At 55.4% G+C, this 13,853-nt stretch overlaps 1 protein-coding gene across 17 annotated transcripts in view; it reads left to right on the forward strand.

The window, feature by feature from the left end:
* Positions 1-13,853, forward strand: part of NCOR2 (nuclear receptor corepressor 2) — a 164,737-nt gene that overhangs the window by 127,312 nt on the left and 23,572 nt on the right. For 16 of the 17 annotated variants that reach the window (XM_085238686.1, XM_085238685.1, XM_085238690.1 and 13 more), the window contains 8 exons: positions 1,303-1,450; positions 3,439-3,997; positions 6,917-7,037; positions 7,793-8,009; positions 11,661-11,816; positions 12,330-12,469; positions 12,542-12,647; positions 13,276-13,380. In XM_085238686.1, coding sequence (XP_085094812.1) covers positions 1,303-1,450; positions 3,439-3,997; positions 6,917-7,037; positions 7,793-8,009; positions 11,661-11,816; positions 12,330-12,469; positions 12,542-12,647; positions 13,276-13,380 — 1,552 coding nt within the window. The remainder of the gene's footprint in view (positions 1-1,302; positions 1,451-3,438; positions 3,998-6,916; positions 7,038-7,792; positions 8,010-11,660; positions 11,817-12,329; positions 12,470-12,541; positions 12,648-13,275; positions 13,381-13,853) is intronic. The other variant, XM_085238696.1, reaches the window with a different exon arrangement.

The following is a 13,853-nucleotide window of genomic DNA, read 5'->3' on the forward strand; positions in this document are numbered from 1 at the left end:
TGAATGGGATATCTCCCATTTTGTTGCTGTGAGGTCTCACACGGAGCCTGTTCAAGTGGCACCACCTCCCAGAGTGCCAAGAAACACCTGGTGGGCAGAGTAGAGGCTGGAATAACACAAAAGGAACTGGGCAAGTGCCCGTGGCACCTCCTTGCAGGCTCTCTGGTGGTCGCTCAGATTAAGTGGAGCACGTGGTGATGGTGGGGATGCCTGGCTGCAGGCTCGGCCCACAGAGCCTCTGGACTGCTGGAGGTATAGAGGATCCCTAGGTGCAGCTGGGATCTGGATGCCGCTGCCCCAGGGCCGCTCGTGCTCTGCTCATTTCCCAGTGAGGAGCCCGCTGGAAGCATGCACTGAGTCACAGACCCGTGAGTGAGAGGCAGAGAAGCCTTTGCCATAGTAACGTAGAGCTTTGTCATCTCATTAGCATGATGGGGAACTGCTGCTTCAGAGCAAAACCTGCTCTTAGCAAAGTGCTGCTCGGCCGAGGTGCGAGTGCAGGGCACAGCAACCTGGCATAGGGGGGATGGGTAGGGGAGCTTGCAGCACACAGTACTTTCTCAAGTGCCTTTTTTTCCTCTCTCCTGCCCGGTTTGATAAAAATAGCCTTTGAGCAAGCAGCGTTTCCAAGCAAAAAGCTGTATTTGTTTGTTTTATCTGGAAGTTTTTTAAAGGATTGAAAAGTCGGGGGGAGGGTAGGGACCAGCTCTTCCCAGCGCACAGATCCAGCAGCAGAGTTAACGTTTCCGCCATGGCTTTATCTTCTCATCCATGTAAATAAACGTCCTACACACGTCATCCGTGTGGGGCTTGCAGGGAGAGCCGGAGATGATGGGCCTGTTCCTACTGGTAATATTTACTTAAGCAACAAGAGCAGGAAACAATAGCAAAAGCGAGACTTTTCCTTGGGGTGGGCAGCAGGCAGCAGCATATGAGCCCTTGCGGCTGTGGCACGTGGCCCCTGGGGTGCACAGCACTCAGACACCACTGAGTGGAAGGCAGAATCCTGCACCCACTGTCTGCCCCATGCACGGGGTGCAGCATCCCCAGGGCTCCCCCAGTGTTGTGCTCTCCAGGAAGGGGCAACTCCAAGCACAGTTGTGTACCGGGTCCTTCTCTGCCATTGGGTGAAACTGTGCCATGGGGCTTTGGATGGTGAATGTGGTCCTCCTTTTTGGAGGGTCTGTGCTCATTAGGGCTCAGGGCTGGGGTCACCATGGTGGTGGTGGCCCTGTTGTCCGTGCCGTGGCATCTGCTGTCCTCCTCCGCTTTCCGTCTTACCTTCTTCTTCCTCTTCCCCAGGAGAAAGAAAGAAATGCTAAGAGAAAGAAGAAAAAAGGCACCGCCGCTCAGAACGAGGAAGCTGCCTTCCCTCCTGTGGCTGAGGATGAGGAGATGGAGGTGTCGGGGACGAGTGGCAACGAGGAGGAGATGGCCGAGGAGGCCGAAGGTGAGGTGCCCAGGGACTGCAGTGGGGGCTGCAATGTCAGCACTTGGAGGACTGTTCCAGCACTTTTGGTTTCAGGCCTTGAGGGTATCAGACTGCACTGGGTCATTGCCTTCCTGTGTCTGTCTGGGGGATGGTTGTTTTGGAGAGGTCATTCAAAGGAAGAACTTCAAACATGGCCATCGCCATCCCGTTGGGTGGGTGAGCTCTGGGGCTGCCGCAGGTTTGGAGCAGCGAGGCTGGAGGGCTCAGCCAGTCATTTCCTCTTTGTTCCCTTTTTAAGGGAGCGTTTTCCTCTCTCTCAGCCGTACCAAAGAAAGGAAACAACTTGAAAGTGACAATTTTCAGCTATTTATCGCTTAGAAAGCACGGCAGTGAGTTTGGAGAAAATGTGCATAATTTTCCAACAATAGCCCCATTTGACTTTTGTCAAAGTAATTTAATAACTTAACCAGCAGTGCTGGCACCCTGCTGCTTCCTGGCCTTAGCACCCAGGCTAATGGGACTTGAAATGGGAAATCTTTTCAAATCATTGTTGAAAGTGACTCATTACAAGGCAGATTCCAGGTAAATCTTTGTGCGAGGTGATACATGACTCAGAGGCACAGAGCAGAAGGTGGTTATTGCTTTTTATAAGAGCAGTTGAGAGGAAACAATGTCGTTTTGAGCTTAAAGACAGATCTGACATGCTCAGAGGCTTTCCCTTCCCGGTCTCTGGTTCCAATTCCTCCTGTTGGACGGAGGGGACTGGTGCTGGAGCAGCACACTGAGCTCACATGGCTGAGCCCTCGGGTATCTCTGCAGCCCCTGTGTGCAGAGCAGCATTGAGCAGGAGGGTCTGACCCCACTCACTGCGAATCTCATTTCTGTTGTCCCTGAGCAACTGCATTTCACTCATTCATTTCATTCTTTAACACTAAGAAATAAATGTTGGAGAATGGTGAGAATGCCAATATGCTCCTGGCACATTTTGCTGCCAAGCAAAAGACTTTGGATGTGCTCAGATGTACGACTCTCAGGACACATCATGTCCCCATGTCACTTGTTTCCCTGCAAAACATGCTGCTGTAGAGAGACAAAAGGGAAAACTGTGGGAAAACCCCTGTGTCCATTTGGAGATGAGCATAAGAGTTGTGCCCGAGGGGTTGTGGGCAGTGTGTGGTCTCCTGGCTCTTCATAGGGTGAATATTGATCATAGACCCTACCTCTCAGCAGTTCCTTCATCTGCCATGGTGTGTGGGCACTTGTGTTTCCAACTCATTTCGAGCCATTAGATTTGCAGATAATTAGATTTGCACATTTATGGTGGCACAGGCTGCCCAGAGAGACTGGGGGTGCCCCATCCCTGGAAATGTGCAAGCCAAGGTTGGATGGGCCCTGGGCAGCCTGATGGGTGGGGGGCAATCAGCACACGGCAGGGGTTGGAGCTGGATGATCTTTAAGGTCCCTTCCAACCCAACCATTCTATAATTCTGTGATTTAATAATTAACCTGTCCTGCAGCACTGGCAGAGCTTTGCTTTCTCCGACCCTGACCTCCTTTCTTTTGCCACTGGCGGCTTAAGCAGCAACAAACAGGCGCGGTGTTTTGGGCTGGCCCCAGCTGCCCCAGGGCTGGCGGAGCTGGGGACATGGGCACCATAAGTCACATGCCATGCCAACAGCAGCTCCAGGAGTGGGGCGAGCTGTGGGGCGATGGGTGAGAGAGGCCACCAGGGAGCAGAGCCAAGCAGCAGATCCAGGCAGGGTGTTCCATCTGCACCCCGCATCCCAGTCGCTTGGTCTCTGGGCTGGATGGGTTTAGTGGCTTTTGAGGAGTGAGATCCTGGGTTCATCCCCGCTGCTGGGGATCCCAGCACCGCGCTCCGAGCTCTGGGATCGTCTCCTCTTTGGAGCGCAGGCGTTCTCCTCCCTTGGGAGGGGGCGGAGGCAGCGGTATGGGAAGTGAGAATCTCAGCCTGATCCTTATTTTTATTTCTTCCCTTTTCTCAGCTGCAGTAAATAACAGCTCCGACACCGAGAGCATTCCCTCGCCAAGGCCCGAAGCCAAAGTGGGAGGCGAAAGCGGGGCCAAGGCACCACCCGGGCCGGGAGGTGACTCCGGCACGGAACCGGCGCTCAAGTTGGAAGAGGCTCCCACACCCCCCGACGCCGCTGCAGCCCCCGCTGCCCCTGCCACCAACCCTGCTCCCACCGCCAGCCCTCCTCCGGAGGCCCCCAAAGCGCCCGGCAGCGAGGAGAAGGCGCAGGAGGAGCTGGTGGTAGACGTGGTGAAAACGGAGGAGCCGGAGGAGAAGGCGAGCGAGGAGCCCTGCAAGAGCGAGGTGAAGGAGGAGGGCGAGGACAGCCAGGAGAAGGACAAGGGGAATGACAGTAAGGCAGAAAGTGGTGTCGGCAGTGTGGGGACGGCGGAGGCTGACGGGACGCCCAAGGCTGAGAAGAAGGAGGGTCATAAAGGCAGCAAAGGCCAAGGGGTGAACCCCGACAGCGACTCGAGCGCGACCTGCAGCGCCGATGAGATGGACGAGCAGGATGCTGTGGACAAGAGCAGGTAGGAATGGAGAGAGGTGTCTGTAATATCACTTCCCCAGGCTCAGGGACATTCCGGACTGTGTCCTCATGTGGCAGTGGCCCTTTGGCAATTGCTTACGCAGGGCCCATGGCGATGTCCCTGGACAGTGGCTGCAGGCAGGTGCTGGGCGCAGAACCGCTGCGTCTGCTGCTCACAGCCCGTGTGGGTGACGCAACAGAGCTGGATGTGCCCTTGGGGACAGCTGAGTTATGCAGAGGCGTAGACTGGGCCGCCTGCGATCAGGGCTGGGAACAGATTTTCTGTCTGAGTCGATGCTGCCAGGGGAGCGGTCATGTTCCCAGTGCCAAGAGGGGAGAGCTGCTGCCCCAATGGGGATGCTGCTGGGATCTGTAGAAGTCCTGGTTGTAAGACGGCAGAGTGGTGAGGGCTGTGTGAGGAACTGCAGGAACAGCAATGGGGCCTGAGCCCCACAGCCCCCCAGCATCTGACTATCCTGCATTGCTCCTGGGACAGGGAGGGGAAGCACTGTGCTCTTCAGAGGATAAATGTCCTGTTCCCCTACTGTCCCTTTCCAACATGGCCAGGGAGCCCTCCCCAGCCAAAAGCCTCACAAATGGGACAGGGTTTCCTGTTGTTTGTTTTTTTTTTTTAAGAATACGCATAAATACATGCGTCTTGTAGTGTTGTTTTCTCTGGTAGTTCCTACTTCCATCCACATGGCTCTTGGGTCAAGATGGACCTCCCAAATTCTCCCCTGCATGGCATGGAGGGACGGAAGCCCCTCTGTGCTCTTGTTCCGGTGCTGGACTGGGACCAAAGCTGGTGTCCTGCATCCAGTGTTCTGTGTCTGGTGTTCTGTGTCCCTCCTGAGAGGGGTGCCCCAAGGCCATTCAGGCTGTAAAGCTGCGCTATGCATCGGGCTATTCGCAACACAACCAAGTGTAGCAGTGGCATGAGATGATAGGGAGCTGTCATGCATCTGTACCACTTGTAACCCAGGAGGGTGCTGGCCCTGATGCAGGAGCATCCATCTGCCACATGCCCGTGGGAGCAGCCCCTTGCTGGCAGTAATGCAGGCAGGGATAGGGATGCTGTGGATGCAGCTGGCCGTGGCCCTGCAGTGAGGCCAGGGCCTCTTGGCTGGGTGCTACTCTCCAGCAGTGGAAGGAGGCCAGCACCACCCCTCCCCGCCCTCTCCTCCTTCCCAGACAGGAGAAGCCTCCCTACAAGAGGGAGCGAAGCCAGCAGCAAGGCTCCACGCCTCCCATCCAGCATTAACCCAGCCCAAAAGGGACAGCAGCACATTTGCCATCTCCCAGCTGCGAAAGAGCCACATCTTCTTGGGAACAACTTTTCCATCCCAGGCTCTTTCGTGAGTCAGTGCCTATCAGCTCATCAAACAGTTACCAGTTTCTAGAAATATTAAGCATAACAGGCATCCGTCTGCTACTCGGGCACTCCTGATACCACTCTGCTGGTAAGGTGCAGGTGATGTCAGGGCTGCTGGTGTGCCATGCCTGCAGAGCCCAGCGAGACACAAAGCTTCAGCTGCCATGTATCCTCGCAGGCGGTTACCGCAGCGCCGCGTGACTCACGAGCACACAGGCAGAGGCGAGGAACGGGATGGGGGTGCCACGTGGGCCACCCCGTCTGGGACGGCGCTGGGCATGTGGGCAGTGCTCACCCACCCACCTCGTGGTGCCGGGCTGGGTACCCAACCTGTGCTGGGGATAACACGGGATGGAGGGTGGCCGAAGGACGTAGCGGTCGCTGACTCCCTTGGGTCCTCCTGAGGTTTGTGCTGGGATAGAGTCACAGCCTGAGCTCGTCAGGGCTGGAGGAGGCAGCGGGTTGTCTGTGGTTACATGCAGCATGTGCTGTAGGAGGGCTGCCGCTAGCACTGCCAGTACCGCAGTTCAGTGGGAGGTCACGCCAGATGGGAACGCGTGTGTGAGGCCACGCACATCTCCCCAGTGCAGATCTGTCGTGTCGGGAGGCAAGGAGATGCTCACTGTACCGAGGCTGTGTCACCTTTGCACAGTGGTTGTGCATGCAAGAAATAGAGTTTGGGCCACCTGGGAAGGGCTGTGGAGTGGTGTGTTGTTGGGTCATCTTGCAGTTTAGCCAGCCCCTCATGGAAGCTGAAGGAGTTTGCTGGATGCAGTGCCCTGTTCATCCCAAAGCTTCATCCCAAAATTTCTAGTGGTTCTTGGGGCAGAGCATCCATCCTGTGCTGCTGTGCTGCAGAGAGCTCGCTCCTCTCCTGCTGCTGGTGGGAGGTCAGGCTCCAAGAGAGCAGTTGGCATCTCCTGCATTGGGTGCCTAAGCCCAGTCCTGCAGGAGCTCCCATCTTTGGGGAACCCATTCCCCCTTCAGTCCAGGCACTGCACATTGTGGGTCTGGGGCAGTCCCAGCACAGCAATGTATTTATTCCCTGCACATGGCCCAGCCACGCTTGTTTATTCATCCAAGGGTGAGCGTGGAATGACCTTGAAATTTATAGGCTGAAAAGAGCAGTGAAATAATGGCTAAAATAAACAAATCAAGCTGTAAAACTTAGAAACGATGTACTGGCTTCAACAAATCAGAGTCAGGAGGGAGAGAAAGTGGAGATGTCCTGGAGTGACACGGCCTCGGGGTCTGAGTAAGGGCCTGGGAGCTGAGCACCTCTCAGCCCACGGGCTTTGCCTGTCTCCCTCCCCTTGGGTGGGACCTTGGAGATACCTGCATGCCTTGCAGAAGAACCCATCTGAGGTGGGTTTGGGAGCAGGCAGCAGCTTGCAGGGCCAGCAGCCCAGCTGTGCTCCCAAGTCCCACAGTAGCCTAGCTGGCCCTAGTGGTGGCACGGATATCCTCCAGGGACACAGGGCGTGGGGGAGCACCCAGACATGTAGTTCATCCATGATGTTGCCCCTGTAACCCATGTTTTGTGTTCAGGTTGCTGTCCCCCCGGCCCAGCCTGCTCAATGCCGCCAGCGAGGCCAGGCTGAACTCCTCGCCACAGAAACCGCTGGACCTGAAGCAGCTGAAGCAGCGTGCTGCTGCCATCCCTCCCATCGTAAGTGCTGGGACTGGCAGCAGGCTGAGCTCCTGTGTTGGGTGGTGGGAGCCCTGTGCAGGCAAAGTGCTCTGTGCACAGCGTGTTCCCAGCTGCTGGAGGCTGCCAGCAGCGTTCGAGTGTCCCTCAAGATCTTGTATCAGAAAGTGGTGGGAGGTCTGGACAGAACAAGCTGCTCATTGCCATGTGACTGCTGCCTCCTTTGCTTTAAAAAGCAACAAAGCACCCTCCCAGGCTGTGCTTCCCTTGGTCTCGTGTGCTTGAAGATACTGTGTGGAATGCATTGATGCTCTTCTTCATGTGAAAGCTCTTCTGTGTTCCCTTTTTGGCTGTCCAGCAGCCATGTGCTGAAAACACTGATCGTTTCTCCAGAGTCCTCCAGGGTCAGCATCAGAGCAGCAGCGTTTGCAGGGTGGGGAGAGGAAATCCCTGCTCTCATATGCTGGGTTTGAGCCCTCAGGGAGGACCCATTACTGCTACTCTCTCAGTTACAGCATAGATGTGGCTGTTGTAGTATAATTTCTTGCAAAAGCCACAGGTACTTAGCTACGGATTAGAGGTTTTAAACAAGGGAACCCTGAGGCCCAGAACAGAGCTGATGCTCTTCACCATGGGACATTTCAGTCTCCTGTGCTTGGTGAGCTCTGGAGCATGCTTTGGATCAGACCATGGGGCACCTGCCTCTCGCTGTCCCTGTGGCTGCTGGGGATGCTGACAGCACACGGCAGGCATCAATTCTCCCTGTCCCATTGCAGATTTCCGAAGGTTTCTCAGAGGGGATACTGCAGAGCGGAAGCGTGAAGCCCCCGGTGCCTCCCCATGCCTTGGCTCTCTACCAGCAGCAGATCACAAAGGCCCACGAGTCCTCCCGTGAGGATGTGCCCCCCAGCAAGCAGCAGGAGAAGGAGCAGCAGCAGCCAAGCAGCAGCCCGAGGGGGAAGAGCAGGAGCCCCACTGCCGGGGACAAGGAAGGTAGGGCAGCGTGCTGGCGGTGTGTGTTTATCTGTGAGGAAACGTGCTGTGCTTGGCCAGCAGCTCTCCTTCTCTTAGCTCAACGTCTGCTTCAGCCCTTGAAAGCTCTTTAATAGCACCTTGAAGCAGGAGCAGGGAGGCACGGCTGATCTCCTGTGTTCGTTAGACAGTACAGCATGTCTCACTGAGCCTACGGCAAACACCGCGCTGGTGTCGAGCGCCAAGGAGGTGAAGATTGCCTTTATTACCCTTTCTGCCATTCACTTGAGAGCAAAGGGGCCTGGAGGCGTGCCAGGGCTTTGGGCACAATGACTCTTTTCTACCTTGCTGGCTTTTTATAAAGAATGCTTTTAACGCTCAGTAGGGACCATTATTTCATTTAAAATCAATGCTAATACTGTGACTCGGAGTCCGAAGGTTCCTGTAAAGATTCCCAGTGCTTTTTCCCTGGAACAGCTCTGATACGATTTGGCTGCCTAATGAGCAATTCAGAGTTTCCCACCATTGAGCATCTCAAGTGTTATTAGCTTGAGCACCTGGGGATCGAGGTTAAGGAGAGTCGGGAAGTCCTGATGAGCCCATCCTCTGAATGTGTTGTTAATCTCAATGTCAGTCTGCTCCAGTCCAACATCTGCGTCCCTGCCCCTCGTAGCCTGCGCTGCAGATGTGCCATGGGGATGTTGTCACCGGCGATGCTGTCAGGGAGCAGTGAGCTGGGCTTTGTGGGTGCTGCCCCCAGTCCTGGGGGGAGTGCAGGGAGATGGGGCTGGAGGAGACTGGCCCTGGCCCTGGGCTGTGGTCTGTGCTGGAAAATGGGTGCCCAAGTTCAGCTCTGGCAGCTGGGATCTCAGCACCCTACTGTGTGTCCTGGCCCAAGGGTTCTTCCAGCAGCCACGTCCCATCAGGCAGAAGGATGTGCTTGCAGAAGGAGTTGGTTTCTGGGTCTTTGCCAATTTTTCTTTCTTTCCTTAAACAACAAATAGCACTGTGTGCATTCTGCCCTCCAGAATGTTTTGCATAGAAGCCAGGAAGGGGACTGCTCACCTTGAAAGCAGGGAGTTTCCTATGAGTCACGGTGTTGCCACCCATGAAGTACCATCTCCAGCTGATCCCATCCTGCTGTGCCTGCTGCCCGGGCAGAGCACCTCCCTCAGCTGGGTTTCATCTCTTCCTGCACTGCAGTCCTGTGCAGATCTTGCACAGCTCAGCTTCCTCAGCTGTGGCACACGAGCAATGCTCTGTTCTGCGACTGAGCAAACACCTCAGTCTCCAAACCCTTCATACCCATGAATCAGTCATTAAATCTGGAAAAGACCACTAAGATCCCCAACCCAGCCCTGATCACATCCCTCAGTGCCACATCCCCATTGTTCTTGACCGCCTCCCTGGGCAGCCTGTGCCAGAGCCTCACCACTCTCAGAAATTTTTCCTCATAGCCAGTCTGAACTTCTCCTGGTCCGATTTAAGGCCATTACCTCTCATCCTTGTTTGTGTGCTGGTACCACCATGGGTCTGGGTTGCATGTGGACCCTTGGGAACCTTCTGTGTTTGGGGTGTAAATGCATCTCCACGTGAAAATGAGCAGCTTTGTGCTGAGAATCACCTTGAGGGGAGAAACCAAGAGCCTAGAGCCCTGTTTCAGTGTGGGTGTGGAGTTAGGTGGAGGCTCAGTGCTGTCCCTGCCTGCGGGATCCAGGGCTGGTGGTGAGAGATCCAGATAGCGCTGGGAGATGTGTGTACCAACGGAGCCCCTTCCTTCCCCTGCATCCACACTTGGGCTATTGTGCTGTCACATCACACTGGAGTTGGACTCGATGATCCTTTATGAATGCCTTCCAACTCAGGGTATCCTATGATTTTATGACGGTACTGCACGGGAAGGCCCAGCCCCGCAGGCCTCCACCAGGGCAGCCACAGCGAGGAGCAGCAGCAGGTCCTCCCACTGCCCCCGGCCTGCTGAGGCCCCGCTCGATAAGAGCTTCAACTCTCGCAGCCGCTCCAGGGATCAGCGTCCTTCGCACCGTTTTGGCTCCGCTTCAAAGCAAAGTCTTGCACACATCCTGGCTGAGGCGTTGGCTGCCTCGCGGCCCCTGGCTGGGACAGTATCGCCTTGGAGGGCAGCCAGGCCCCCGCCGTGCCTCCCCGGCCCCAGGCAGGACGCGCCACGCAGCCCCGCCGGGTCTCGCCACCGGGCAGACGGATCTCTCCCCCCATTGCCTTCAGGCATATCTTCGGTTATCGCCCGGCGGTTGGAAGGCGGGCGGTTTGTTTTGTGTTGATTTAGTTGGGTTTCAGTTGGCCTTTGTAGGAGATGGAGAGCCAAGAGCATTAATTTGGATGACGGATCGTATAAACTCTGACTCCTTCGCTTCGATTCCAGGGGTTTGATAAACGGTTATAGGAACTCTCTCTTCCCTGTGTAAGTGCTATTTTATCAAAGCCGGCTGAGTTATAGCCGCCCTCTAATGCGGGGGCAATTAGGAACTGGCCACATTTCACAGCCCCAGAGGCGCAGAGGGGAGGGAGCAGCGCTGTGGGGCTGGGGAGGACGTGGCTCAGCCGGGGTGTGTGGGGCCGTGGCTGGGAAAGCACCGCCAGCCCCGATGTCCCAGTGCCTTCCAGCCCTCAGATCAGCCCCCGGGAGCTGGGAGAAAATTAGGGAACGCTTAGGGACCCAGCATGGGATCTTGAGGAGGGAAGATGCTCAGACACCTCTCTGTACTGAGAATGGATTTCTTGCCTCACCGAAGAGGACAAGAATAATCTCCCAGCTTCTGAGTACACTGAGCATTAATAATGATAATGCAGTAAAGCCTCATTAAATTGGGCCTCAGATAATCTACTTGCCCTATTGTTAGGCTTAGCAGAATTCAGGCATCTATTTTTATCAGAAATTGATGGGTAAAGGCTGGGTGTGCTTGTGACTGCCATTGTTTACTGCCCAGTTTCTAATTTCTGGTCGATGCAGACGTTACGGTGGTGGGTCTGGCAAAGAAGGGCAGTGCGAAATTAAGCGTTTATTGATTAAAAGCAAATCCTACCAAACCTACCTGGGATCTGTTTCAAAAAGACTGCCTCATCTGTCTGCTCAGCTCAGTATCCTCAGTGAGGATGCACCTGGGATGAAGCTGGCACAGATACAGCTCTTTTCTTGCACCCCACAGGGTGCTCAGGTCAAGAGGGAACAGCTCCTCCACCACAGGCACCTCTTGGCCTCGGATCAACCTTCTTACAGTTGGGGTGAATACAGCCTGGCATCCAGTACCCTGACCCAGAGAACTTGAGGAAGCTGCCCTGCCTCCAGCCCAGCTGCTAGGCAGCAAGGAGGCATCCAGCCATCCCACAGAGCCCGTCCTGATCTTCATTTGTCTTTGACACTCCAGTAAAGCATGCTTGTCCAGGTGCTGGGAGAACATCTGCGCATTATTTCCTCTTCATCCAACAAGCTGACGCCTTTCTTTCTGGCCCCTCCAGCAGGCTGAAAATGGGTTGTCACTGGCAGCCAGCCCCTGGTGGTACCAGTTAGGAGTGTGAGCCCAGGGAAGGCTGTTTCACCTCCACATGGATGGTTGTGGCTTCACCTGCTTGCTGAATCTCCATCCGTCTGTGGGTTGCCACTGAGCAAAGGATTTGTTTCTGTTTTCTCTGCAGAAAAGTCCGTGCATTTCCCATCCATCGCAGAGGCTCAGAAGCTGGGCACAGAGCTGCCGCCCACCTCGTGCTGGCCCCCCGTCCTGTCCTACTCCCGGGATGTGATAAAAACCTCTCCCCAGGCAGAGCCCCACCTGTTCCAGTATAACCCACCAGGCACGTGAGATCACGTGGTACCCTGACCCAGGGCTGGGGGCAGAGCTGTGATCACAGCTGGCATCATGTGCTGCTCTCTTAAGTCAGTGCAGCTCTTTTCTTTTTGGGTAGGAGAGGGCTTGGCAGAAAGCTGCCACCTCTTGCTTTGCTCCAGCACGGAGCAGCCTCCCTGCTGCTGCTGGGGCAGGCTGAAGGCAGCAGGCAGGGCTCCTGACTTCCACCAGGGTGGGTTAGGGATGTTATTTGTCCCAGGATACCATGTGTGTTCTCTGAACCACTCTTGGCACCATCATAGAGGTTTCAGCCCTCGCTCTGCTGTGCCTTTCTGGCTGGCGAGCACACAGCTTGGATACGGAACCAAAGGGGAAGAGGCAATAATTCAAACAATAACAGTGGTTTTCAAAGCGATTGTGCTGCTTGGATCCTGGAGCAGGGTCACCCTGTTCATGCCCTGCTCTCTCACTTGCCCATTGTTTTCCCTTGGTCGTGCTAACACTCGTGTTTCCCACACAGGACACCCTATCCCGCTCAACCTGCACGAGAGCTCCCGCTCGGGGCTGCAGAGGCTGGCGGGCATCTCCAACCCTCCTCCCCTCATCTCCTCCACCAAGCATCCTTCTGTGCTGGAGAGACCTGTCGGCTCCATCTCCCAGGTATGGGCTTGGGTGTGGGCAGTGGGGAACACATCACTGGGCCGCCCCCTGACATCCCCTCTCACACTGCAGGGAATGCCCATCCAGCTCCACACACCCTACAGCTCCGAGCACGCAAAAGTTCCCGTCGGCTCCATCACCATGGGCCTGCCCCTGACAATGGATCCCAAGAAACTGGGTAAGGAATGAGGTGGTGGTGGATGCTGTCTTGCACGACATAGCAATGAAGTGCAGAAGGAGCAGACTTGATCCAAAGATGGAAGGAGTAATGTTTTGGGAGAGCAAAGCCTGGCATTGGCACGGGCTGCCCAGGGAAGTGATGGAGTCACTGTCCCTGGAGCGTTTAGGAACTGTAGAGATGTGACACTGAGGAACATGTTCAGTGGGCATGGTGGGGGGTGGGTTGGTCAGTAGATAACCTTAGTTGTGTTTTCCAACCGTAAAGATTCTGTGATTCTGTATGTGCAGTGTAGGAAAGCACAATTTGGTCAGGAACACTTCCCAGGCTATAAATACCACCTGGCTCACACTGGGATTGAAGGAAGGAAATCTGTTGCCACTCCTCAGGCTGGTAGGATAAAGAGTGAATGGCCTGAAGTGAACAAAGAAAGTGCTTAGTTTGCATATTTGGAAGCATTTCTTTACAGCAGAAGGAGATGGGCATGGGGCCACGTCTGGAGGGGCACGCGCATGCCAGCCCCACACTGCAACCCCTGAAGGGACATTGATGGCTATGAGCACACGAGGTGCCAGCAGGAGGCCGGGGAAGACGAAAGCCACACTGACCTCTGCTTCATGTTTTCCAGTGCCTTTTCCTGGAGTAAAGCAGGAACAACTCTCTCCCAGAAGCCAGGCCAGCCAGCCTGAAAGCCTGGTGATGCAGCCGGCCCCAGAGGGCTCCGTCCTGCGGGGTGAGCATGCAGCTGTGCCCTGGTGTGGGAGGGAGGGGGATGCTCCACTGCCACACTGCCCATGGCTGCCATGGGGCTTCTGGGGGGATTTCTGGATTTCCCTTTTTTCTTCCCCCATAGCTGTGCAGGGGAAAATAAATACAGAGGTGTTGCTTTTACACGATTTAAGTAATTCTGGTTTGCGAGCTCTCCCAGGTTTGTGCAGCCATATACAGAGTGCACGGTGCCTTGGCTCCAGCCCAGCACAAATAACACACAGATGAACTCAAACCACCCTGAGCTGCATCTCTCTGGAGATCTCTGATCGCATCAGGAGGAGCTGAGACATGCTGTGCTTTCTCCCAGGCCCATCAATCTGCCCAGCCCCACTGTGAATGCAGCATGGAAATGGGAGCTTCAAAGTAATGGCTCCTTGCACTTCCCAGCCCATGGCTGCATCCCTTAGGGGACAGGGTGGGGAGGGCTCTGCAAGG

This window comes from Meleagris gallopavo, chromosome 17 (assembly GCF_905368555.1).
Source record: "Meleagris gallopavo chromosome 17, MGAL_WU_HG_1.1, whole genome shotgun sequence".
NCBI lineage: Eukaryota > Metazoa > Chordata > Aves > Galliformes > Phasianidae > Meleagris > Meleagris gallopavo.